This window comes from Piliocolobus tephrosceles, chromosome 5 (assembly GCF_002776525.5).
Source record: "Piliocolobus tephrosceles isolate RC106 chromosome 5, ASM277652v3, whole genome shotgun sequence".
Classification (NCBI taxonomy): Eukaryota; Metazoa; Chordata; class Mammalia; order Primates; family Cercopithecidae; genus Piliocolobus; species Piliocolobus tephrosceles.
In genome coordinates, this window is record NC_045438.1 from 24118134 (window position 1) to 24145762 (window position 27629).

At 41.1% G+C, this 27629-nt stretch overlaps 1 protein-coding gene and 1 long non-coding RNA gene across 4 annotated transcripts; both read right to left on the reverse strand.

Annotated features, from left to right (window-relative positions):
• Positions 1-1022: 1022 nt before the first annotated feature.
• HDDC2 (HD domain containing 2) lies at positions 1023-27629 on the reverse strand. Of its 3 annotated transcripts, XM_023230648.2 has the most exons (6): positions 27350-27629; positions 26044-26165; positions 24217-24319; positions 17028-17096; positions 2246-2384; positions 1023-1384 (listed from the first exon to the last, which is right to left on the reverse strand). In XM_023230648.2, the coding sequence occupies exons 1-6, from the start codon at positions 27431-27433 to the stop codon at positions 1287-1289; spliced, it is 615 nt and encodes a 204-aa protein (XP_023086416.1). In that variant the 5' UTR covers positions 27434-27629; the 3' UTR covers positions 1023-1286. The 3 variants fall into 3 exon arrangements, with proteins under 3 accessions (XP_023086416.1, XP_023086418.1, XP_023086417.1); XM_023230650.2 differs by lacking the exon at positions 24217-24319 and having other exon boundaries at positions 17028-17109; XM_023230649.1 differs by lacking the exon at positions 17028-17096 and having other exon boundaries at positions 27350-27569.
• Positions 17539-23087, reverse strand: LOC111554917. Its single transcript, XR_002735366.1, has 2 exons — positions 21371-23087; positions 17539-21296 (listed from the first exon to the last, which is right to left on the reverse strand). It is a non-coding gene; the product is annotated as an uncharacterized LOC111554917 (long non-coding RNA).

Sequence of the window (27629 nt, forward strand, 5' to 3'; positions counted from 1 at the left end):
TGAACTGTATTGTTAGTTATTTATGAAAATCATGGTAGACAAAACATTGAAAATAAAACTGCGAGGCCACAGAACACCTTCTGATTATAAATACTTGAACTTTATCTGGGATTATTTTGTGTGTATGTTTTCATGCCAAGGGAAAAACTCCACATTCCTAATAGATGGAGTTGTTTTCCTACTAACCATATATCCAGTAATGGACTTTACCCTCTTTCTTCTTTTTGATACAGATCATTTACACATACATATGTGTGTTGCTTCTGAAAAGATCATGCACCTTACTTCCGGCAGATTGGGTATCCATGGATACCGCAAAGAGTTTCCAAAGAAACGCTGCCTAGAATTTTCAGCATGCCAGCCTCAAAGGCCTTCAAATGGAAAGTGACATTTGAATTAAAGGGACAAGCATCATTGCTCCACACCAAAATCTGTGGCAGGTTTGTGGAAATCGTATTCCTTTTTGCACTATTCAATGTAAGAGCAGATGGGGTGGATTATTTATCCTATGAAAGGGAGAAGAGAGGAAGAAATTGGGTTGATATATTCCCTACCTAAGGCTCAATGACTCCAGTTCCTATTTACATTTCTCCCCTGATGATACACGCTCTTACAATCAAGGTCTCAAGATTTATAAGTCAGGGAGAAATATACAGAGGAATACAAGTTGCATTTTTATATGCCCCAGTTTATATCTCTAAATGACAAAAAGTACTGGGAAGAGGGGCAGAGCCTATTAGTAGGTTTATAAGCCTATGATTAGGAGTCTGAAGCAGTCTGCAGTGAAATTCAAAATCTGGCTCAAGAGAGTGAATCTGAATAAGGCAGCAATTTCATCTGGGGAGAGAATACATTACTAGTACATTTTCCTTTCTGGATTCTTATCACTAAATCAGCTGAAGAATCTGTTCTTAAAAGCAATCATAATGAAATTTTCTATTGTTCAATGAATCTGGCCTTCGGGGATATTGGTAATTAAGTCAGAATAAGATGATTTTCAATCTCCAATAAATACTCCAAAGTTTTAGGTGTTTAATATTTATTTATTTAGTTCATAAACAGGCACTGCCCCCTCCAGTCTTCATCCATGGCAGTTTCGTGACCGCTTCCTGTTCTGTGGCTTCTTTTAGTGCCCAAGTTATATCACATTTCTTGCTGAAGTCTAGACAACTGAAAACAAACAGACTCACATCTAGGGAAATCAACAGACCAACAATGGCAAAGCACAATACAATGAAATGGAAAAATAATGTTTTTTACAGGAGTGCAGCAATTTAGAGAGTGTCTCAGGAGTGTGGCTCACTGGCAGCTGCAGCTATGTTAGCGTTTCTTTCTGCCTCAAGTTCAGAAACAAGCTGGACTATCTCAGGGTGACTGAATTTTCCTGCAAAGCAAAAGAACAGCAAAAAATACATTCCCATATTGACAAGAGAGTACATTCATTTCCCCAGCTTGATCCCAGGGTTCACTGGGGGCTCTAGTCTGTGATCTGACCCATGCTTCGCTCCAAAGCAGAAGGAGATTGCAGGTCCTGGGAAGGGGCCGAAGGGGACCACTTGGCATTTACTCTCTGTCACCCCAGGTGCAACTGAGAATAAGGATGAGACTCAGGCAACAAATCGTCAATTAGGTAGAGCTAGGGGAAACTTCACCAGGCTCCTGAGTGCCTCTACCAGGAACTATGGGAAAACTCAGGTGTGAGAGCTCAGAAAGCTGAAGACAATCTCTGCCCATCCCAAACCTGCAATTAAGTAAGGAGAATGAAGCACCTACATATGAAAAGACAAGGAGGAAGATCAGAGGGGCTAGGCCGGCTCAGGATGTAAACAAGGATGCAGGTGTCTCTCTTGTAAACACCTCTACACTTCAATTGGCTGATCTGTACTGTCATCCCTGCTCCTCCTCAGACCTCCCCAGATTTCTGCTTTGGTAGCAACCAAGCTCTAAGCTATCATAGGTCCATGACGGCTAGCATGGGGGACTGTTCACCCCAACATCTCTTCTCTCACGGTCTGTTCTTGCCTGTGTTTATTGTCGCTTACTGTTCATTCCACATTAAACTCTATTCCATTTATTTCCTATCCTCGACCTCTTACCCAAATGTTTCCTTCCCTTTGTTTTTAGATGCTCCATGTGAAAGGGTCAGATAAGGGTACGAACAGTGGGCTTCCCTAATGTTAACATTGGTCACTACACTGAGTAAGCCAAACTAAAACAGACTCCTGTTGAAAGTGGCGTTGAGTACCTGCTGTGGAATCATAGAAGTCTTGCAGTCTTCCAGGTTCGTGTTCAAGGTCTTCATATTCAGATGCTTGAAGAATCATCTCACACTGGTCTAGCTGCTTCACAAATTTGGCTTCTGCACTAGATTGAGTCTCGTACTCCTAAGTAAAGGGACAATTAAAGCAGCATGATTAGCACTGCTTAATAGGGTATCCCGGGAAAATTCTGACTCTGGCACCAGAAATCAGAGTGACAGCTACAAGTACATTCTGTATCGGCCCCATTTCTCTACTGTTTAGAAATCCTTCAGAGATGCTTCTCCTGTAATTTCACAGCCTGACACCAGGACTCCATACAAGAAAGATGTGCTCTCCATTCTAAGTATTCTACCAGAAGCCGTGGAAGTCTCATATATTCATCTTACGTACTTCCAAGGTCTTTTCTTCCTGTTTAATACCTGTCTTCATTTTAAGATCATTATTCTTTAGTCTACCTAAGTAGTTTAGATATTTTTGACTTCAAGCTGATATTTCATCTTATGCATCTCAAACTTCTATTTCCCTCTCCATTTCATGTCAGGTTTCCTTGTCATTTGTAAATGAATTTCTAGCTTTATCATTTACTTTTGGTTACCACTTCACCTGGGAATCTCTTTGCTTACTTTCCACATAGGGTAGATTTAATTAAGTTTCTCTGGGTTAAGACTATTGAGGACACAGCTAAGATCTGAGGTTTACATGCACTGGTGTGTGCATGTGTTGCAGCGGGAAGGTGGTGAATGTGGTGGGTGGGAGCAGTTTTTTTACCTTTCCCTTCCCACTGGTCCTTCCCTCTGCAGTGCAGACTTCGAACAAGAAGCTCCAGGAGGTTGCTTCTTATAGAATGATGCTTGCCACCCAACCGCAAGTCCCAATTAATATTATATAGATTCATTCTTCTATTAAGACCAAAGTGCTCCCAAATGGTTTCCCTGCCAAGTTCTTGTTTGTAATTCTACCCCGGATGTGTTCAGATAATAAACATGTCACGGTTTCTTGGCAGGGTGATGTGATATGAATCACTGAAAGGTTTCTTAGTTTTTATTATATGCTTATCCTTATAAAGGCAGCTAGTTGGATTTGATAAAGCTGAGAACTGTACAGGGGAATCATTTAAATATGGAACCAAATACACTTTGCTTTATCTCAAAGGCACTTAAAAATAATTTCATTTTATTTTTTTATTCACATTCACAGTTACATATTTATGTTTAATAAATTCAAGTTCATGATTTCACAAAAGGAAATGGAATACTCCAGGCATAGCAGTCTGGAATTTTTTTTTTTCTGTTGAAAGTTGAAAGTTAGAAAAATATTTAAAGACCATTAGGAAATACAATACATCTTATAACAAATTCTTGTGAACTTAAACAGATTTCTTTTAAAATAAATATAAATTATTGAAATTTTCCCTCAAAAAATAATGATATAGGCATTCTCCAAAAAAAAAAAGGCAAAGCACACAAAATAATACTACAGACAGAACTCTAGGGGTAGAAGAAAGATTGGCATTTGGAGAAATTATTGCAAGTAGCTCTTAATGTCAGGAAGAGTTGGGTTCAGATTTGCATTTCAGAAGGGTCACTCTAACTACAGGTGGATAATATCTAGATTGGAAGCAGAGAGATCAGATTCTAAGACTGTAGCACTAGCACAGATGTTATAGGAATCTGGTGTAAGATAGTAACAGTTAAAATGGAAAGAAGTGGTAGGATTTAAGAAATATTAAGGATAAAGAAGTGAACTAAAACATAAAAGTAAATGAGAAGGAAAACTAAAAATGACTGCCTAGTTTCTGGTTTGAGTAACTAGGTTCATGATTAAAAAGTCAGCAAAAGAGAAGAAACAGACAAAAACTGACACAGCAAAGAAATAGCAAAACCCAAACAAAAACTGGGGGACATGACATTCCAATCAAGTCCAAATATATTCCAGTAGAGACAAACCACCTCCAGTCATAAGCCCTGCATGACATCAGCATGGGAGTAAGAGGATTAATGTCTGATGGACTTGAGAATAGGAGAATCTCAAAAGGGCCAAAAGGTTTTCTCTAGAAATCTCACATTTTAAGAACAGTAGTTGACACTGGGAGGGATCTTGCCCACTCCAATAGTGGATGAGCACAAGGAGCTTACATCAAAGACAGCCCAGCCCTAGTGAATTTTCCAATCTGACCTGCTGGGACTCCTTTCCAGGAGGGGGCCCACATGAGGAGAAAGTGCTGGGAAGAAAATCAAAATTGAGTGGGATACAAAATAACACAGATGAAAAAAAAACCCAGATAAAAATGGGAAAGGGGAACAAAGCCAGCAGGACATCTCTAAAAGCAAGCCACCACATTTTTTTTAATGCTACATTAAAAAAAAAAACAACAACAACAACAAAAGCAAAAGCAGCTCTGAAGTTAAAAATGCAACTTGTTCTCACCACAAAATATAGTATGTGAGGTAATGCATATGTTAATAGCTTGATTAGCCATTCCATATTTATATATTTCAAAATATCATGTTGTGAGCCATAAATATAAACAATTTTTGTCAATTTAAAAATAAATAAAAATAAAAATAAAAATAAACAAAGAAAAAGAGCAACTTGAACCAAATTTCCTTTCAAAGTTCAGTAAAACGAATTGCCAATCAAAATAAGCAACAGAAAAGCAGAAAGGTCATATCCTATATAGCTATCCCATAAGATAAAAAGAATAAGAAGCAAAATAACATCTCACAGCCAATTTGTGTCAAAAAGACATATCAAAAATATACTACATTTTTAAAAGAGAACTCGAATCTATATTTCAGAAACAGATAAAAGACACTAAGAAAATGATACAAGACGAGATTCCCCAGGCAAGATGGCCGAATAAGAATAGCTCTGGTCTGCAGCTAGCTTCCAGCAAGACCAAAGCAGAAGGCGGGTGATTTCTGCATTTCCAACTAGGGTACCCGGCTCATCTCATTGGGACTGGTTAGACAGTGGGTACAGCCCACGGAGGGTGAGCCGAAGCAGGATGAGGCGTCACCTCTCCCAGGAAACGCAAGGAGTCACGGAACTCCCTCCCCTAGCCAAGGGAAGCTGTGAGGGACTGTGCTGTGAGGAATGGTGCATTCTCGCCCAGACACTATGCTTTTCCCACAGTCTTTGCAACCCACAGACCAGGAGATTCCCGCAGATACCTACACTACAAGGGCCCTGGGTTTCAAGCACAAAACTGGGCAGCTGTTTGGGCAGACACTGAGCTAGCTGTTTTTTTTTCATATCCCAGTGGCACCTGGAATGCCAGCGAGACACAACTGCTCACTCTCCTAGAAAAGGGGCTGAAGTCACGGAGCCAAGTGGTCTTGCACAGTGGATCCCACCTCCACGGAGCCCAGCAAGCTAAGATCCCCTGGCTTGAAATTCTTGCTGCCAGCACAGCAGTGTGAAGTCAACCTGGCACACTCGAGCTTAGTGAGGGTAGGGGCATCTACCATTACTGAGGCTTGAGTGTAAACAAAGCTGCTGGAAGTTTGAACTGGGTGGAGTCCACCACAGCGCTGCAAACCCGCTGTATCAAGACTACCTCCCAAATTCCTCCTCTCTGGGCAGGGCATCTCTGAAAGAAAGGCCGCAGCCTTAGTCAGGGGCTTATAGATAAAACTCCCATCTCCTTGGGACAGAGCACCTGGGGGAAGGGGCGGCTGTGGGTGCAGCTTCAACAGACTTCAGTGTTCCTGCCTGCTGGCTCTGAAGGCAGTAGTGGATCTCCTAGCACAGTCTCAAGCTCTGCTAAGGGAAAGACTCTCTCCTCAAGTGGGTCCCTGACCTCTGTGCTTCCTGACTGGGAGATACCTCCCAGCAGGGGTCAACAGACACCATATACAGGAGAGCTCCAGCTGGCATCTAGGGGGTGCCCCTCTGGGACGACGCTTCCAGAGGAAGGAACAGGCAGCAATCTTTGCTGTTCTGCAGCCTCTGCTGGTGATACCCAGGCAAGCAGGGTCTGGAGTGGACTCCCAGCAAACTCCAGCAGACCTGCAGAAGAGGGGCCTGACTGTTAGAAGGAAAACTAAGAAACAGAAAGCAATAGCATCAACATCAACAGAAGGACAACCACACCAAAACTCCATCTAAAGGTCACCAACAGCAAAGACCAAAGGTAGATGAATCCATAAAGATGAGGAAAAAACAGCACAAAAAGGCTGAAAATTCAAAAAATCAGAATGCCCCTTCTCCTACAAAGGATCACAATTCCTCACCAGCAAGGGAACAAAATTGGAGGGAGAATGAGTTTGACAAATTGACAGAAGTAGGATTCAGAAGGTGGGTAACAACAAACTCCTCCGAGCTAAAGGAGCACGTTCAAACCCAATGCAAGGAAGCTAAGATCCTTGATAAAAAGTTACAGGAATTGCTAACTAGAATAAACAGCTTAGAAAAGAGCATAAATGACCTGATGGAGTTGAAAAACACAGCATGAGAACTTCGTGAAGCATACACAAGTATCAACAGCCAAATCAATCAAGGGGAAGAAACCATATCAGAGTTTGAAGATCAATTTAATGAAATAAAGCGTGAAGACAAGATTAGAGAAAAAAGAATGAAAAAGAATGAACAAAGCCTCCAAGAAATATGGGACTATGTGAAAAGACCAAATGTTTGATTGGTGTACCTGAAAGTGACGAGGAGAATGGAACCAAGTTGGAAAACACACTTCAAGATATTATCCAGGAGAACTTCCCCAACCAAGCCAGACAGGCCAACATTCAAATTCAGGAAATACAGAGAACACCACAACAATACTCCTCAAGAAAAGCAACCCCAAGACACATAATTGTCAGATTCACCAAAGTTGAAATGGAGGAAAAAATGTCAAGGGCAGCCAGAGAGAAAGGTCGGGTTAGCCACAAAGGGAAGCCCATCAGACTAACAGCGGATCCTCTGCAGAAATCCTACAAGTCAGAAGAGAGTCAGGGCCAATACTCAACATTCTTTTAAAAAAAGGGCTGGGCACAGTGGCTTATGCCTGTAATCCCAGCATTTTGGGAGGCTCAGGTGGGCAGATCATCTGAAGTCAGGAGTTCAAGATGAGCCTGGCCAACATGGTGAAACCCCATCTCTACTAAAAATACAAAAATTAGCCAGGCAGGGTGGTGGGCACCTGTAATCTCAGCTACTCGGGAGGCTGACGCAGGAGAATTGCTGGAACCTGGGAGGCAGAGATTGCAGTGAGCCAAGATTGTGCCATTGCACTCCAGCCTGGGCTGACAACAGCAAGATTCCATCTCAAAAAAAAAAAAAAAAAAAAAAGGAAAAAGAAAAGAATTTTCAATCCATAGTTGCATATCCAGTCAAACTAAGCTTCATAAGTGAAGGAGAAATAAAATCCTTTATATAGAAGCAAATGCTGAGGGATTCTGTCACCACCAGGCCTGCCTTGTAAGACTTCCTGAAGGAAGCACTAAATATGCAAAGGAAAAACCAGTACCAGCCACTGCAAAAACAAACCAAAATGCAAAGACCATCGACACTATGAAGAAACTGCATCAACTAATGGGCAAAATAACCAGCTAGCATCATAATCACATGATCAAATTCACACATAACAATAACAACCTTAAATGTAAATGTGCTAAATGCCCCAATTAAAAGGCACAGACTGGCAAATTGGATAAAGAGTCAAGACCCATTGGTGTGCTGTATTCAGGAGACCCATCTCACATGCAAAGACATACACAGGCTCAAAATAAAGGGATGGAGGAAGATTTACCAAGCAAATGGAAAGAAAAAAAAGCAGGGGTTGCAATCCTAGTCTCTGATAAAACAGACTTTAAACCAACAAGTATAAAAAAAGACAAAGAAGGGCATTACATAATGGTAAAGGGATGAATGAAACAAGAACACTTAACTATCCTAAATATGGGCTTCATCTTTGGGATGCAAGGCCAGTTCAGCATACGCAAATCAATAAACATAATCCATCACATAAACAGAACCAATGATAAAAATCACATGATTATTTCAGCAGATACAGAAAAGGTCTTTGAGAAAATTCAACAGCCCTTCATGCTAAAAACTCCCAATAAACTAGGTATCAATGGAACATATCTCAAAATAACAAGAGCTATTTATGACAAACCCACAGCCAATATCATACTGAATGGGCGAAAGCTGGAAGAATTCCCTTTGAAAATTGGCACAAGATAAGGATGCCCTCACTCACCACTCCTATTCAACACAGTATTAGAAGTTCTTGCCAGGGCAATCAGGCAAGAGAAAGAAATAAAGGGTATTCCAATAGGAAGAGAGGAAGTCAAATTACCTCTGTTTGCAGATGACATGATTGTCTATTTAGAAAACCCCATTGTCTCAGCCCCAAAACTCTTAAGGTGATAAGCAACTTTAGCAAAGTCTCAGGATACAAAATCAATGTGCAAAAATCACAAGCATTCCTATACACCAATTAATTATAGACAAACAGAGAGCCAAATCATGAGCAAATTCTTATTCATAATTGCTAGAAAGAGAATAAAATACCTAGGAATACAACTGACAAGGAATGTGAAGGACTACTTCAAGAAGAACTACAAACTACTGCTCAAGGAAATAAAAGAGGACACAAACAAATGGAAAAACATTCCATGCTCATAAATAGGAAGAATCAATATTGTAAAAATGGCCATACTGGCCAAAGTAATTTATATATTCAATGCTACTCCCATTAAGCGACCACTGACTTTCTTCACAGAATTAGAAAAAAACTACTTTCATATGGAACCAAAAAAGAGCTCATATAGCCAAGACAATCTCAAGCAAAAAGAACAAAGCTGGAGGCATCATGCTTCCTGACTTCAAACTATACTACAAGGCTACAGTAACCAAAACAGCATGGTACTGGTATCAAAACAGACATTTAAACCAATGGAACAGAACAGAGGTCTCAGAAATAACAAGACACACACCTACAACCATCTGATCTTTGACAAACCTGACAAAAACAAGCAATGCAGAAAGGATTCCCTATTTAATAAATGGGAAAATGGCTAGTCATATGCAGAAAACTGAAACTGGACCCCTTCCTTTCACCTTATACAAAAATTAACTCAAGATGGATTAAAGATTTAAACATAAGACCTACAACCATAAAAACCCTAGAAGAAAACCTAGGCAATACCATTCAGGACATAAGCATGGGCAAAGACTTCATGACTAAAACACCAAAAGCAACTGCAACAAAAGCCAAAATTGACAAATGGGATCTAATTAAACTAAAGAGCTTCTGCACAGCAAAAGAAACCATCATCAGAGTAAACAGGCAACCTACAGAATGGGAGAAAATTTCTGCAATCTATCCATCTGACAAAGGGCTAATATCCAGAATCCACCAGGAACTTGAACAAATTTACAAGAAAAAAAAACCCCATCAAAAAGTGGGCAAAGGATATGAACAGACACTTTTCAAAAGAAGACATTTATGTGGCCAACTAACATATGAAAAAAAGCTCATCATCACTGGTCATTAGAGAAATGCAAATCAAAACCACAATGAGATACCATATCACGCCAGTTAGAATGGCAATCATTAAAAGTCAGGAAACAACAGATGCTGGAGAGGATGTGGAGAAATAGGAATGCTTCTACACTGTTGGTGGGAGTGTAAATTAGTTCAACCATTGTGGAAGACAATGTGGCGAATTCTCAAGGATCTAGAACTAGAAATACCATTTGACCCAGCCATCCCATTACTGGGAATATACCCAAAGGATTATAAATCGTGCTGCTATAAAGACACACGCACACATATGTTTAATGGGGCAGTAGTCACAATAGCAAAGACTTGGAACCAACCCTAATGCCCATCAATGTTAGACTGGAAAAAGAAAATGTGGTACATATACACCATGGAATACTATGAAGGCATAAAAAAGAATGAGTTCATATCCTTCGCAGGGACATGGATGAAGCTGGAAACCATCATTCTCAGCAAACTAACACAGGAACAGAAAACCAACCACCATATGTTCTCACTCCTAAGTGGGAATGGAACAATAAGAACATACTGGCACAGGGAGGGGAACATCACACACTGGGGCCTGCCAGCGGGTGGGGGGCACGGGGAGGGATAGCATTAGGAGAAATACCTAATGTAGATGACAGGTTGGTGGGTGCAGGAAACCACCATGCCACATGTATACCTAGGTAACAAACCTGCACATTCTCCACATGTATCCCAGAACTTGAAGTATAAAAAAAAAAAAAAAAAAAAAAAGAAAGAAAATGATATAAGACATAGAAGAACAACATAAAAACAGTGAAATGTAAGATAAAAGGTTGTTTTAGAAACTAAGCAATAAGGAACACAAGGGTAATTAAATATGATAAATAATGCCTTAAGAGAAATAGAAATGGAAAAGGAGGATAAGTTTAAAAGTTGAACAGAAATGAAGATGATATAAAGGGTTTGATATAAGGTGACAAACAGTGAAGACAGGCAAAGAAGAACCAACATACAGATACAGAAAAGTCCCAGAAAAAAGAAAAGCAAAGCAAAAGGAAAACTATACCTCAAGAAAACCTTAAAATTAAATTTTTTTAAAAAAATTTCAAAGTATATATTGAAAATGCATGCTAAATACCTAAGGATATTAACCCAGAATGAGCAACATGAAGATACATTCTAATAAAATTAGCAGACTTAAAAGAAAAAAAGTCCTTTGGACACCTATGTAAAAAGAGTATCTGGCATTTAAGGAAAATAAAATTATGATCAGACTTCGACAGCTTCTCCATATTGTCAGAGGTTCAGTCAACTGGAGATACAGTTGGCTTAACAAGTACCCGTTTAAAAATGTCTCTCCCCATCTGTCCCTCAAAGTACAGGTGGGGCTTGATGTAGAGCAGTATAAGGATCCCGGGACCTTAAATCTTCAATCTGTTACTTCTATTTTGATATAAATAATCTGATTTAAGATATTCAAGAAAAGAAACTGGGAGCAAAGATTTTACATGCAGTGAAACTGACTTTCAAATATAAAGAACACAGAGAAACTATTAATAACATGCAAGAAGAAGGAATACTGTTCTGTGAGCCTTTCACGAGGAATCTACTAGGCAACAAGTCTCAGAAAACCAAAACTGTTGAGAAATTGACATAAGGACTGGTGATGAACATAACTATATGGTTACCTGTAGAAGTAAAACTAAATGCAGTTAAAAATGAAAAGGTTATAGTGTGTAATGGTGAAATGTTTTAACAATGTAGATATAGTCCAACTATTTAAAAAAAATAGGGTGACTCAGGGATAGTATAGGCAAAACCATTTTTAAAATTGTTTTCAGTAATCAGAATTAATGATGGTGGTGTATAAAACTGTCATTCTGAGACTGGTTCATGTGTAAAGAGGGATAAAGCAAATGAGTATGTATAAAACATTCTAATGCTAGCATCCTCTCTGTACTATATAGCCAGAATTCCTGTTGTGGAAAAAAGGATACGTACCATAATAGAGAAGTGGTTAAGTAAAACCTCTGTAGTACTGAAGCTGAATTGAAAACATCAGTATGAACTCACAAGGTATTATATGTACAATGACCGTCCATAATGCTCATTATGTGTGGTCTTGAAATACCATTTTCTATTTTAAAATAAACAAACAAAAAGCAAAACAGGAGGTCAGGGTGGAATATGCTCAAGATGAAGCTGGAACGCTCTGCCATTTCTGCTATCGAAGAAGCATTATTTCCTATATGAACTGTAATCAGAGTAGATGAGAGTGAAGCACAAAAGTATTTCAGCTAATAAATAAAACAAAAATAAAATATTAGAATATTACCATTCTGAAGCCCCGAAGTATTAAGGAATGTAAGCATGAAGAAAAACTAGTCATTATATAGTGCATGACAAAAGAATCCAATATGCCCCCCTAGTTTTGCCAGAAGGTTCCAACCTGAGTCTGATCCAATCTGTGGATCCAGCTGCCAATCTGTATAACAGAAAAGAACTGAGGAACGCGACCTGCACCACAAGTGTGCAACTGAGGAATTATGGGAAACTCTATAGGCCAAATGGTCTGGATTCAACAGGTAAATTATAAGAAAAAGAAAGAAATGAAGGGGGAGACTGTGGATTAAAGGAGATTTAAAAGACATTAAGCTTTAAAAAAAGTGAGCGTGATTTAAACTAAAATATCTAGAAAAGAAAAGTTAAGTGATTAAACCTTAAAGACATTCTAGGATATCTGTGAAAATCAGGGTAGTGGTTAATTTGGGTGGGGAGGGTGTTTGGATCAGGGCACAGGGAAGGGCTTCTGTGGTGAATGAAAAAGTTCTAAATCTTCACCTGAGTTGTAGTTAGAAGAAAGTTATCTTTCTAATAACTCATTATGCTACTCTTGGGCTTTTGCATGGTTTTGAGTTTTTTTATTTCTCGATAAAAGGCTTTAAAAATAATATAAATGGCAGAAGAGAACAGGTACAGGCGTGAAGCTGTTGAGTCGAGGTTCCTGTGGACGATTAGGTGGAGCTGTTCAGGAGGCTGCTGGATTTACGTGTCTGGGGTTTAGGAGGAAGGTTTTTCAGTAGAATCTATGGAGCAATCAGCACATGATTGCTGAAGCACAGGAGGGGTGTGGAGAGAAAAGAAGGCCAAGGACATGGCCCTGAGAGGAAGACACAGATTCTGAAGATGTAGGCTGAAGGAGGGGAACATTTGAAAAAAGAAACAGCCAGAAAGGCACAGAGAAAACCAGGAGAGGGCAATCTCACGACCTGAGGGATGAGGCTTTCAGCAGCGGAGTGGCAACACCTCACGCTGCCACAGTGTCAGGCAGCACACAGGCAGAGCGGGGTTGCCGGATTCAGCCACATGAAGGCCGGCTGTGACCTTAGCAAGAGCAGTGCCTGGTGGGCCTGTTGGTCACAGCATGGTGGCCGTGAGGAAGCAGAAGCGGGAAGTGCAGGCAACTCCTCACCTGTTTAGTTGTGAAGAGAAGTAGGGAAATGTGGCATTCAGGGAAAATTATTCCGAAATAGGGTTGTATGAACATATTCGCGAGTCTTCTAAAAAGCTGGAAGACTTCCTATCTGACAGCATCTATGTTCTCAAAGAAGGAAGAGGCAAGAATACTTGCTATAAAATCAGGGGAGAAGTGGCAAGGTAGATGCTTGAAGAGAGGGCTGAACAGCTGATGTGGGGCAGAGACAGGGGAGGGGGAGGGGGGCAGGGAGGTGACCTGAGGCCCACTGACGGGGTGCTAGCAGCCCTGAGGCTCTGCAGAGCCTGGTGGCCAGGGCGGCTGTGACCCCAGTCCCCAGGCACAGAGACTCTGAATCAGTGTTTCGCAGCCTTCTGGTAGGACAGGAGAGGACATGTGACCAAATGACTCAGATTGGGGTTTCGAAGAGCAACAGAGAGGCAAGGAGTCCAAGCAGGCCGGAGATTCAAATTCTAGGTCCTGAAAATGGAGGACTAAATAGGCAGAGGAAAGGAAAACAGTAAGATTAAACATTTCCTTCTCCTTCCTGGGGAAAATGTTGGCCCTGAGTGAAGTGCTGATCTCTTGAAAGTTTATCTTTTGCATCTTCCCCTCTCCAACCTCCTAGCAACTCTCCCTCCAGGGTCCTGGGGTCCTCATGCTGCTCTACATCAAGCCCCACCTGTACTTTGAAGAATGAATTGGGGGGAGACATTTTTAAAAGGGTTCTTGTTAACTTAACTGTATCTCCAATTGACTGAACTTCTGACAATGTGGAGAGAAAACTTGGGATTAGAAACAATCCAAGGACGGTGGGGAGTGCTAGGCATTTCACATGCAGGAGAGGCTCCCCTCATGCCTTGGGGCTGAAAAGGACATTTCTTTAAGGCCAAATGCAGGTGGTGGAGTAGACATCTTTCTGTGATACTTTCAGGGAAAAAAAAAATGTTTTTTCTTGGCTTGGTGAAATGTGATTTCACCTTCTATGATAAAAGATAAATTATAATCAAGGATGTTTAATGGCTGCAAATAGCTGTGATCCTCTGGGCTGAGAAACATTTTAAAGTGATAAATAGTTGTAATTAGCATTTCTAAAACCAATCAACTGTCATTTTCTATGTAACTAATGCTATTCTAAGCTCAATGGGTACAGAATGACCCTACTTTCTTAAACTAAAAACCATGATACATGGACTGGAGACAGAGAAAAGCAGAGCTTACTATGTGCCAGGCAGTATCCTCATTGCTTTATGTATATTAATTACTTTAATTCCTGTAACCCTATAATTATTGCCATTTTACAGATGAGGAAATTGAGGCATAGAGATTAAGTAAATTGCTCAAGATCTCACAGCTAGTAAACAGGGGAGCCACTATTTGAACCTTGGAAGTCTGAAGCTTATGTACTAACAATAGACATGAAGTATCAAATGCATAAATTATTACAGAAACTTGTACTGTGTTGAATACTATGTTGAAAAATGTATGTACACCTACAACCTATAAATGTGACCTGTGAATGTGACCTTACTTGGAAACAGGGTCTCGACAGAAGTGATCAAGTTAAGATGTGGTCTTACTGGATGAGAGTGGACCCTTATTCAATAGAGGGAAATTTGGACATGGGTTCTGACATAGGGCCAATACCATGTAACTACAGGGAAGAGACTGGAGTGATGTGTCTGCGAGACAAGGACTGCGATAACCAAAAGCTACAAAGAAGCAAGGAAGAATCCTCCTTTTGCTTTTGGAGAGAAATCTTTATCAGGCTTCATTAATTCAACCAATGACATTTATAAGATAGTAAAATTGTTACCTGTTTAGGGGTTATCAAGTGTCTTAATTCTCTGTGTTTTATATTTATTCAAATTCAAAGCCATTCTAAATAGCTTTTGTAGCATTTATCTTTGGAAGACACTACAGTAAATTTTGCAGTAGTTTTTCACCAGTTGCTGATAGCTAAGAAAATACTTTGATAGATAACTGCCACCATGTTTACAATAATTAGGCACAAAGGTACAAATTATTGTAGAAGTTTTTCAAATTATTAATACAAGAGTGTTTCCCCCTTAGGCGACAATACATGAGGTGCTATTGTTTTTTCTTTTATGTATAAGATGCAACCTAACTCCACTCCATTATTTCCCAACATATAAGGAATGTTCTGAAGGTTCATTTGAAAGTATGTACTTTGAGACAAGGCCCACTTTTCTAAAGAAACCCTGCTATACCTAGTAGTAACAGGTACCATCTGAGCCAGGTTCCAAGTTAGATACCACACATACTTTGCCAGGTTTAATTTTCATGATTATTCAACGAGATAGGTATTGAAGGCCTACAATCTCTCATCTTAAACCCTGGGGCCAGAGCTTTCAGATTTCAGCATTTTCTTATTTTAGAAAAATAATATGGTACATGCGGTATATACTAAGTCACGCCTCTAGTGAGGTCTGGGACAGCACTCAGTTGCTGGATGAAGATTTCTGCATCAAAGCATACTAATTTTCATGCCAAGAGAGTGGATGAGGACTCTAAATAGCCTCACGTTGGTTCAGGTAAGATTTGCTGCCTAATGAGTTCAGGTCAGGTCAAATTTCCTAAAAACTGGTTCTCTGAGCTTTTCGAATTTCATAACTGGGGATAAGGGTGTGGGAACCTGTATGACTCTCATTTTCTAGCAGAGAAAATGAGGTTAAATAGAGTCAAGTAACTCACACGTGGGTGTGTAAATAGGAGCTGGAATTCAAACTCAGGTCTCTGGCTGCAAGGCTGGTCTCTGCATCACACTTGAATGCCTTAAAATGGCTATTTCATCCCATCATCAACCCAAACCACAGAAAATGGCAGTGCCAGACAGAATCTGAGCGTTACATGGCATTTCTAGGAGAGGGAGTTGTATAGGGTTTCAACCCTGGGCACTTCCCCTCTCACTCCTAAGACAAGGGACGACCTGACCCAACACATGAGGCAGTAAGACAGGAAATTCTGCCAGCTTTGGTAGAGGCAAAGCAGGAAGGGGCCTGAGTGTAGAAAAGGAACGTGGAAGATCAAGCTCTAAGACAGGAGGATGAATATGGACTTTGAAGAAAACGTGAAAAGTAAGAGTGGGAGGGAAGGCTGTCCACGAGTAAGAGGAGATTAGGGCTCAAGCAAGGACGGGCCAGTGTGGACTGGCTGGAAGAGAGAAACTGTAATTGGAAATGGGAATTTTTTTTTCCCCTTCACAAATGAAAGACAACAGCAGAAGAGGGAAGCAATGGGAAAAAAGAACTGAACCTGCCCTTTCCTTCCAGCCCAACCTCCCTTCACTATCAGCAGCACTGGGAAGGGAGTGAGCACTGGTAGAGCCCTGTTCCATGCCACGCATCTCTGTGGCACTTCACCTTTGCCTCATCCAACCCTAACAACCCTCCAGGGTCTTACAGATGAGCAACAGACTCAGCGAGGGAAACGTGCCGAGGTCACAGGACTTCGAAGTGGAGAGGTGGGATTCAATCCCAGCTCTGAACTATCCCCAAGTCCATGTTCTTTTCAAGGACCAAAAATGGGTGCGTGTGGGCAAAGCAGCAAGAAATCCAGGGCTGTGAGTCAAGTGTCAGGAGTTGGGGTGGGGAGGGAAATGGGGAACTTGGAGAGATACAAAATTTCTATCCATCAGGAGAAATTTCTGCAGCAGCTGGGAAGTGACAAACAGACACAAACCCGACAGTAATAAGTTAGAGACCCCTTGTTAAGATCATCTAAGTCAACTACAGCATCAGGGAGCCATGTAAATTCAGTTACAAATTAAAAATAGTAATGCATTATATATACTTACTTCCCAAAGCTCATAGAGCTCCTTTCTGAGGCCCTCTGGTAGTAGTTGGGTTATCTGCTTCATAGCTTCCTGAAATATCAAACTATTACTTTAATTATATTGACATTTATCAAAGTTAACAACTACTCTGCAAAAGACAAAAAGTTCGGATTCTTACAAACAACTCCCACAGGGGCAGCAGAGTAAACTGGCCTATACTGGACAATATTTATAGCTTGTAAGGAAGGCAGGCAGTTGTATACCTTAAAAAAATAAGTGTAATCATTCATATGGGCTTTGCTTAGCACCTATTTTGTGATCTACAACACAACAGACATAGAAAAGGACAATGAAGAGGTCATGAGGCAATTACAAAAATATCAGAGGTGTTCCAAGGATTTTACATCTGTGGATAAATCACAACATACCACATACATTTCAATCATAAGCATATGAGAGTTCAAAACAAACCTGAGTATGGAGAATGGAAAAGGAATACTGAATTACAAAGCTCAAAGAGATTTTTTGTATATTCATTTTCTATTGTTAATATGTTTTTATTGCAAGATGTAAAGTACAACACAAATGAGCAATTATTGCCATTAACATAAATGAAGTTACATGATAGAATTTTGTAGACTCACAGACTCACAGGCTGAAAAGGGATATTAAACAGCACTTAGCTAAACCATCCATGTAGTATCTGAACCCTTCAATAGCATCATGGAACACTTCTATTCTCTTTCCAAAAATGTATGCAGTGGGAGGGAGCCTAGTATCTCAAGAGGCTGCCCGCATGGCTTTTGGCAGTACTGGCAGAAATTACTTTCTTATATCAAGCTGAAAATTTTCCCTGTAGTTCTTCTACCACACCTAACCCATCCCTCCTGCTTTTCTCTCTCACCCACAAACACAATGTCAAACAGGTGGACAGTGACCCCACTGGGCTGGACTATCTGTGGCCACAGTGACTGGTCCAAGAGATAACCTTATAATTCAAACCAGGCCACTCAGGGGCCATCTGCATTTGTCAAGCAGAGGCTAGGAGAGAAGCCATATTCCCCACCACAAGGAGAAGTGTGAGAGTTAGCCAAAACCTAATGAAAAGCAGAGACGAAATAAGAGAGTAGAGGTTGGCCTATACTTCTAGGCTTTCTGTACTTTCTAGTCCCAAAGATTTCAGGAGCTACCCTTATCCACCAGTCTCCTCCTTTATTTATGAGTTACTCCAGTATCCTTCCTTTATTTCTGAATTACTCCAGTATTCTCAAATGGCTTCAGATTCTTTCACCACCTTCATTCTATACCTTTTAATCAGCCTCAGTTCTTCTAACCTACAGAGGCTAGGCTCTTTGAACAGAATATGGCTATAAAAACCATTTTTGGCAATATAAAGGTCTTACATAAAATAAAATAGTGAGCTGCAGGAAAGCAATGAAAACAAAATTGGACATTTGTCTGTATATCAATTTATTACTGGGAGAAAAAAATATTACAGAATACAACCACTTTCAGAGCAAACCACATTTGCCAATGTCAACAATCCACTCTTATAAATAATATAACTATCTTGAATGGTTTATTGAGTTATACAGTGGTAGCATCACACTACGCTTAGTATGAAGAAATTTAGTGTTATGTTGTACATGCATTCTTCCTTGTTTCTTTTTCATAAATTTCTGCCAAGAATACTTGAGAAAATACTTTATATTTTCACAAAGCAACTGTGTCTTTATAGATTGCTTTTGTCTACACTATTTCAGAAACATAAGTTTGCCAATTACTTCCAGTTGAAAAGAAAGAACTAAATCATATGTACATACAGGTATATGAAAATCTCAACTTTAGAATGCAAATATGAAAGTCCTGCTCTGACAAGAGACTATTTTATTCTCTTTAAAACGACACACCCAGAACTGCATACAGTGATTTATGTATGATCCAAGGTGGAAGAAAATAGAATCATCACCTTCCTCATGCTAGATACTATATTCCTTTAAGAGCAGTGTAAGACTGATTTGGCTTTTTGGTGATGATGTCCAATTACTAAGTTATTAATAGGCTTCTTGTTGTTTACAATCACCATATTCTTTAAAAAACAAAACAGCAAATACGTTGTTGCTCTCTTCCTGAAACCGAACTATGATTTTCTGAATCTGGGCTGATTGGTATTTGTTATCACACAATCAGAACTGCATTTTTGCAACCTTGTAGAGAGTTAATATTCTTTCTTTGGCAGCATATACCAGAATCAAGCCTACCTTTTTAACTGAACCGTCTGATATCAACATGGCTCAGGTCCAGGGTACACAGCTAAGTATGCCAATCTTTCCCTTCCTGGCAAGCGATGAGCCCTGCCACTTCCACTTCTATACTGAGTTTCACCTTGTTGTTCAGACATAGATTTACAGTGACAGCTTCCCTAGCCTCTTCCTCTGTTAGCAAAATACGTCAAAAATCTGCCTAAAGTGCTGAGCTGAATGAAGCTTTCGGCAAATATTTTGTGTCAGTTTTGTGACAAGTATCTGGAAGGTATTATTCATCATTCAGACACTGATGAGGCTGAAGGGTGTAGCAGTCAACTGAAGACCAGATCCAGACTGGGTTTCAAACCCAGCTCACCATTTATTAATACTAATTGTGGAACCCTGAGCAAGTCATTTGACCTCTTTGTCCTTCAGGTTTCTCGTCTACACAATGGGGTCAAATAATGGTACCTACCTAAGAGGATCATAAGGATTAAGCAGTTAATACACATAAAGTGCTTATTATGTGCCAATACTAAGCACTTTATAAATCTGGCACATAATAAGCACTCTATACAAGTTTGCTATGTTTTTCATTGTCTCCTTCTTGTCATGCTCACTCTATAATAAAGTTCCATTCTTGCTGTAATCTCCCAGTTCTTTAGCAACTTCAACCCTTGCAGACACATGCATACCACGACTCTGCCTTCTGTTTCAATAAGGTTTTCCCTTTGCAAAGGAATATGACCTGCCATCGCTGTATTCCAGCTTCAAGTTCCACTTCACTAGATCATGGTGATCCTTATCAGACATCATTTATCAACTTGCATTATAATATCAAGTGTATGTTAATATGTTTAGGAATGAGGCCAGACTATAAGTATTGCTTCTGGCCCCCTTTCTAAATTTGCTTCTTCTATGCCCTCATTCTCCCTTTCATCTCAATACCCACTTTTCTCCAAAACAATCAGCCCTCCAGGTTTATCAAGTACAGCTGGTCCTCCATATCTGTGGGTTTTGCATTAATGGATTCAACCAACCATAGATTAAAAAAAAAAAATCGAAAAAAAAGATACTTAAATAAAAAACAATAGTGTTACTATTTACATAGCATTTGCATTATATTAGGTATCATAAGTAAAACAGAGATGATAAAGTATATGGGAGGATATGTGCAGGTGATATACAAATATGACACCATTTTATCTTGAGCATCTGCAGATTTAGTTATCTATGGGGGTCCTGGAACCAATACTCCATAGATACTGAGGGACCACTGTATTTTTTCTCCCTCCTACTTCAGTTTAGAGGCTCACTGATCTAGCCAGCAAGGGCAAATGAGGTTTCCTAGTTCTCATTAGGCAGATTCCACCAGGAGCCAAGAGATCCTCATTTAATTATCTTAATGCATGGTTCAGACATCCAAATCTTGTTCATAAACACCATCTGCACAAAGAATTGTTCACCTCCCTTATTTTCTTCTCTCTTTCCAAATCCTGACCAGCAGCAGGAAGAGGCAAGAGAACATCAGTGCTCTCCAAACCTTCGGTTTCTTGTCCAAGACCTTGTGATTCTTTAAGATGTTTCCCCATTGCCTTCTGCTTATGACATTTATTCCCCTGTGAATCAGCAGGAGTGGGCAGCAGTCAGGAGGTTTAACGAGGCCTGAAAGGTTTTTCATCAAAGCCAGGATATAGCATCCCGGAAGGCAGCAGTACCCTCTCTGATTGCTCAGGTCTCCTCTGTGCCTGTCCATGGGTTGTCACCAGCCAGGACTCAGCTCTTGTAGGAACAGTCGTAGGTCTTCCTCACTTCCAGTTGTTGGAGATGGTTTACACTGACTGGTTCTTCTCCAGAAGGTTTTGACTTGCTCCTCTGTGGAGTGAATCTCAAATTCACTGTGTGCTTCCAGAGGGAAGTCTGTCATTTTTCTCTGGGCCCCATTTCTCCTTGCCTTCTCTTCACTTTAAGGTCTTCGATGACTCACTGGTACTTCAGAATATGACTTCTCATCCACAATGTCCAGATTTACCCTTGAATAAAACTATCCTGCAATGAGCTGTATAACTGAGGAATTTTTTCCCTTCCTTTCCCTCTGTGTTATACTTCATTACTCACCATCCTCTGGTTCAGGTGCCAATTCCTTTTTGCAACTCAGAATCTCGAACTAATTGGTTTCTTTTTATATTAATTCTGCCAGGCAACAGAACAGTTCTTTATTCATAGCAGTGCAGACTCATATAGAGAAACATTTCCTTAGACTCCTCCCCTTTTCCTGTCTTGGTCAACCTGTATCTTGGACCTAAACTTTGGCAGGAAGAACACATTCCTTATACAATTCCCCTTGTGCCTATACTTTTGGGTAGGTTGGAACTCTTAAACTGGGACCCTCGTTCCTTGTGGCCCTTCTTACCTTTGAAGGGCAAAAATCCTGCTGGCTACTGAGCCCCTGTTAGTCTATAGGTGTATTCAAAATACAGATCAAAATGGAGTTTCTTATGTCTTCCTTTTCTACATAGACACAGTAATAGTCTGATCTCTCTTTCCTTTCCCTACAACTCCAGTCTCCCCAGCTCTGAGAATAGACATTTAAGCCTACTTGCCCTGTTAAACTATCTCACTAAAGACTCCTACTACTCAGCAATTTAGGAGCAATCTCTTAGGCCTCCAATAAAAGTAGCTAGCAATAACTCTTGAATTGAAAATCAACCATTCAGCATTCAAAAAACGCTTCCTTCATTTTCCAACTTCTGCTTCAAACACATCTTCCTCGTTTGCCCTGGGCTCTGGGTTTAGAGTCTAAATTGATGCTAATTTAATACATTATTGATGTTATTCATTTCTTTCTAATACAAATATTTGATTTTTCTTTACCTTCAACCCCTAAGTTAAAGGAGTAACTTAAAATTTACTAAATAATAATGATTTGATTTGTGAGTTATAGAACTTCTCTCCAAAGAGCTTATTTAGCATGGAGAATTCCTACAACCTCATTTAAATTCCAGCTATTTCCACTATTCTAATGAAAGTTGTACTACCTACATCTACATATTAGGGAAAACTGAAACCAATACAGTTTTCTGTCCCTGTGTTAAACAAAGCTGGGAGCAGACATAAACCCCTCTTACTGTGTTAAACAAGGATGAGACAAGTGGTAGGGTTTGGATGTTTGTCCCCTCCAAATCTCATGCTGAAATGTGACCTCCAGCGTCAGAGGTGGGGCCTAGAAGGAGGTATTGGATCATGGGGATGGATCCCTCATGAATGGTTTAACGCCATCCCCTTCGTAATGAGTGAGTTCTTGATCAATTAGTTCAAATGAGATGTGGTTGTTTCAAAGAGTATGACACCTCCCCACCCTCTCTCTCTTGCCATGTGATGCACCTGTTCCCCCTTTGCCTCCCATCATGATTAGAAGCTTCCCGAGGCCCTCAACAGGAGCAGATGCCGGCGCTATGCCTCCCGTACAACCTGCAGAACTATGAGCCAATTAAACCTCTTTTCTTTATAAATTACTCTACTATTAAAAAGTCAAAAAAGACTTTTTCTTCTCCACAGCTGGTGAGGCTGTAGGGAAAAGGGAATGATTATACACTGTTGGTATGAATGTAAATTAGTCCAGTCAGTATGGAAAGCAGTCTAGATATTTCTCAAAGAACTTACAGCTACCATTCAATCCATCAATCCCATTACTGAGTATATACCCAAAAGAAAATAAATCAGTCTACCAAAAAGACACATGTACTCATATCTTTACTGTTGCACTATTAACAACAGCAAAGACATGGAATCAACTTAGGTGCCCATCAGTGGTAGACTGGTTAAAGAAAATGTGGTATATATACACCATGGAATACTATGTAGCCATGAAAAAGAATGAAATCATGTCCTTTGCAGCACTGTGGATGGAGCTGGAGGTCATAATCTTAAGTAAATTAACACAGGAACAGAAAACCAAATACTGGATGTTCTCACTTGTAAGTGGAAGCTACGTATTAAGCACACATACACATAATCAAGGGAACAACAGATACTGTGGACTACTAGAGGGTGGAGGGAGAGGGGGGTTAAAAAAACTACCTATTGGCTGGGCGCAGTGGCTGAAGCCTGTAATCCCAGTACTTTGGGAGGCCGAGACGGGCGGATCATGAGGTCAGGAGATCGAGACCATCCTGGCTAACACGGTAAAACCCTGTCTCTACTAAAAATACAAAAAACTAGCCGGGCTAGGTGGTGGGGGCCGGTAGTCCCAGCTACTCGGGAGGCTGAGGCAGGAGCATGGCGTGAGCCCGGGAGGCAGGGCTTGCAGTGAGCTGAGATCCGGCCACTGCACTCCAGCCTGGGCGACAGTGCGAGACTCCGTCCCAAAAAACAAAAAAACTACCTATTGGCTTACTATCAGGGTGACAGGATCTGTACTCCAAACCTCAGCATCACACAATATTCCCATGTAACAAATCTACACATATATCCTGTATCTAAAATAAAAGTTGAAATTAACAAAAATAAAATAAAATAAAAATTACCTGGCCTCAGGTATTTCTTTATAAAAGCTACGAAAGAACAGATTAACACAACAAGCAAAATCCCATCTGCTGCTTACTCCAGAAAATCCCTGCTTCTGGAAGATAAGGCTGTAAACCCCCTAAAACAGAGTCAACACTAACAGTTTACTCTTTAAAACTCATTACAACCTTCCTTCATATGTTTACTAATCTAAATCTATTATGTCCTAAACTGTGCAATCCCAGCTAGTTGCCTAACTTGTCAGATCCATCTTAACACTCTCCAGCCCAGGCCCTGAATCTCTAAAATTATCCTCCTCTGACCTTCCCCTTCCTAAGACACTACTAAGACTATCAAGGCAGTATTCTCCCTAACTGCAACAGGTCTCATAAACTTAGCTTTGCTTCAGCAACAGGTTTTTCTGGTGGTTTTTTGCAGAGTCAACAGTCAACACTGACCTCTTCTCGCCTATGTTTTTCTTCTTTGGGGATGTTATCTGCTGGTGCTATGTCCCCAACGATGCATTCTGCCATATCATGAACCAGGGCTAGGCGTACACATCTGATCAGGCAAGAAATGTTGAATAATTACACAGAATTATATTCACTACAAGTTCCTTCTCTATACTCTTCCAAAATTGCATAAAATATATATTTTTTTCTCCACTTTAACAGAGTATTTTAATGTAGTATTTTCTAAAGTAGTTATATTCTGCCAGCCTACAACAGTTCTGATCAAAACTGTTAGTTCATATTCAATAAAACACATGTGAGTGTAGCGGAAATTGTTAGCATGAATTTTTTTTCTTAAATGGTTTGTCTCTGAAATCTCACTTTAAAAGACTGATAAATAGGCCAGGTGTGGTGGCTGACACCTGTAATACCAGCACTTTGGGAAGCTGAGGCAGGAGGATCACCTGAAATGAAGTCAGGAGTTTGAGACCAGCCTAGCAATATGGTGAAACCCCATCTGTATTAAAAATACAAAAATTAGCCAGGTGTGGTGGCGCACACCTGTAATTCCAGCTACTCAGGAGGCTGAGGCAGGAGAGTCATCTGAATCTGGGAGGCGGAGGTTGCAGTGGGCTGACATTGCACCACAGCACTCTAGCCTGGGCAACAGAGTGAGACTCTGTCTCAAAAAAAAAAAAAATTATATTTAACAACTTTCACGCTCCTGACACATGTGAATCATTCAGTAAGTGGTTATGACTATTAGTGGTTAAGGAACAGTAGTTGTGATAATCATCATCAAAACAGGAAGTCAATGAGATAAATGCCCGATCGGGCCGGTATGTTTTAGCCTCCCATACTACCCAGGCAATACAAGGCCCAACACTGTCCTATGAGATTTCCCTGCGTCTACTCTCTTTCTGGTCCAGTTCAAATCCCAGACTACTCCAAATTGCATCTCTACTGGACTTCACTGTCACTTTGTACTATTTGCCAAAAACCTCCTCAGCTCCACACCATCTGCTGAGTAACAGAGGGCTACTCAGGCTTCCCCAATGAACCCTTTGCTGCAGTCAAGTTGATTTACGTCTCATTTGCAAAATACTCCTTTACTTTCCTACACTCAGGGCTTTGGTTCATCTGCCCTTCTCTTTGCATGCAGTGCCTTCTCCTACCTCTCCGCCTATGTTAACCGTCTAGAGCTCAACTCAGATTGCACCTCCTTCATAAAGATCAACCAAGAACAGGTGATCTCCCCTACTCTTACAATACTTAACATTTTCGACTATAACTTATGTTTCACTTCTTATAGAAGTTATTTTGGGCCTGTGTAAGTCATTTGGGATTTATTTACTCTCTTATATGCTAGTAAACTTAATTTTGTTCTGTGCTCAAAAAGCATTTTAACACTTGTCAATTGAATGAAGGGGGAGAGGATACCTCTTTCTCAGCTGTCTCGCACATACAACTCCAAAAAGAGCCTCACGAATGTACGCTACTATCCATAAAAGGCTCTAGAAAAGAACACACAGTGTACTAATACAATGCTAGAATTTTAGACATAACACACTCACCTTCAAGGCCCCAATATCACACTTAAGTCTCCTCTGATAGCCTAGGCAGGCTCTATCACTTGCCAACAGAAAACCCAGACTGCAGTTTACAACCACCGAGGCAACACAACCCACAACCTAAATATGTATGGTTTGCTTCAAATAATTTTTCTTGACCTATAAACTAACCTACAAGGATTTGACACGGGTCTCAGTGGTAAAAACGGGTGCACACCCATAGACCAGAATCCCACGAGCATCAAAGTCCAGCTCAGCTTACCGGTCTTTGTTAAGATGGTCATCTTTGATCACCATAGCCATAACTGCCATCCGGTACATGTGATCTGACACGCTCTCCGGCCTCTGGACATTTCTGTATACCCAGCCAGTCCGTGGGACTCTCTGATACATATGAAGAAGAAAAAAGTTTAAAAAAACAAATACTAACTATCTGCTATGCTCTTCAAGAGATGTCCAGGATATAACACACAGAAGCCGGGTCACAGTTTCAGAACCTATTACAAAATGTTCTGCTAAACTAGCTGAAATGATAGACATCTGGAATCAAATGAACTTGAGAGCTCAGAGAATGAAAGGGGGAGAAGACAGAGAGAGATAAGTCACAAAGTCCATTCGTCAAATTACTCTGTTACTGATGTATAATTACAGAACATATGTAAGTTCTTTAAAAAAAAAAAAAAAAAACTGCATTTTTCCTAACTACAAGAATTGCGGCTTTTTGCCTTCAAATAATCCTACACAAGCAGAAAACACTGTATTGAAGGCTCTGAACGTGAACGAGTGATAGGTTTCTAAATTCTGAGGCACAAGGGGTAAAGGCACTTCTAATTGCTTGATACTACCACCAGCCGGGACTCTTCTTTTATTCACATCATAACCTCATCTTGTGAAACTGCATTTCTTCCTCAGAATTCTACATCGCTAAGGAATGTTATAACTAGTAGTCAGAGTGGCATGAAACAGATAATTTACTTTGAACTTGGGAGAGAGGCGGGGAAGACGCACATGATGAAACTCGTGTCTATGACATTAAATCCTGTTTGGGGGGTGGCGGGGAGAAAAGTCTTGTTTCTGGAGGTAACTGTGAGACAGAGGTAAAGCGCTCCACTTAAAATCTGCAGAGCCGACAGATTCTATTCTTTCCACCCATGCTCAGAAGCAGCCCCACCCTACACACACGCACACACACGCACACACACACGTGGTTCTGGGGTCTTGAGCCCCGGAAAATCTCAGTGCAGGAAGGGAGGGCGAGGCCGGCTGCTCTCCGGGAACCGGCGCGGCTGCAGGGCGGACATCGCGGCCCCCGCAGCCCCCGCGGCCCCGGGCTCTAGGCTCAGACTCCGCGCCGTCCCAGCAGGCCCGGCTGCCCCTCCGGCTTCTTCCTCCGTCCACCGTCCGCGAGGCGCGGCCACATCCCCTGGACTGGGGCCTTTCCCGAATTCGGCGTGGCCGACCCAGCGCAGGAAGGGGAAAGGCCGCGCGGGCCCAGCGGGGAGCCGGAAGCTCTGCCGCCCCACAGTCCCGCCCGCTCGGCCGCGGCGTCGGGCCTGGTGCCCGCTCACCTTGAGCTGCCCCACCAGCCGCAGGAACTGCAGTAGGGACCGAGCCCCGTGGCCCAAGAAGGTAGCAGAGGAGACCGAAGCCATGCGGCCACGGACCCTGGCTGGGCGGAGCAGGCCGCGGCGAAGCTCCTCCCCGCCCTCCTCCTCCCCTTGTCTTTCTTCTACCTCCTCTTACTCTTCTTCCTCTCTCTCCTCCCCCGCTTATTCTGACTTCTGCCCCCTTCCTCTTCCCCTTCAACCCCCTCCTCCTCATCCTCTTCTTCCTCCCCCACTTCCGCTT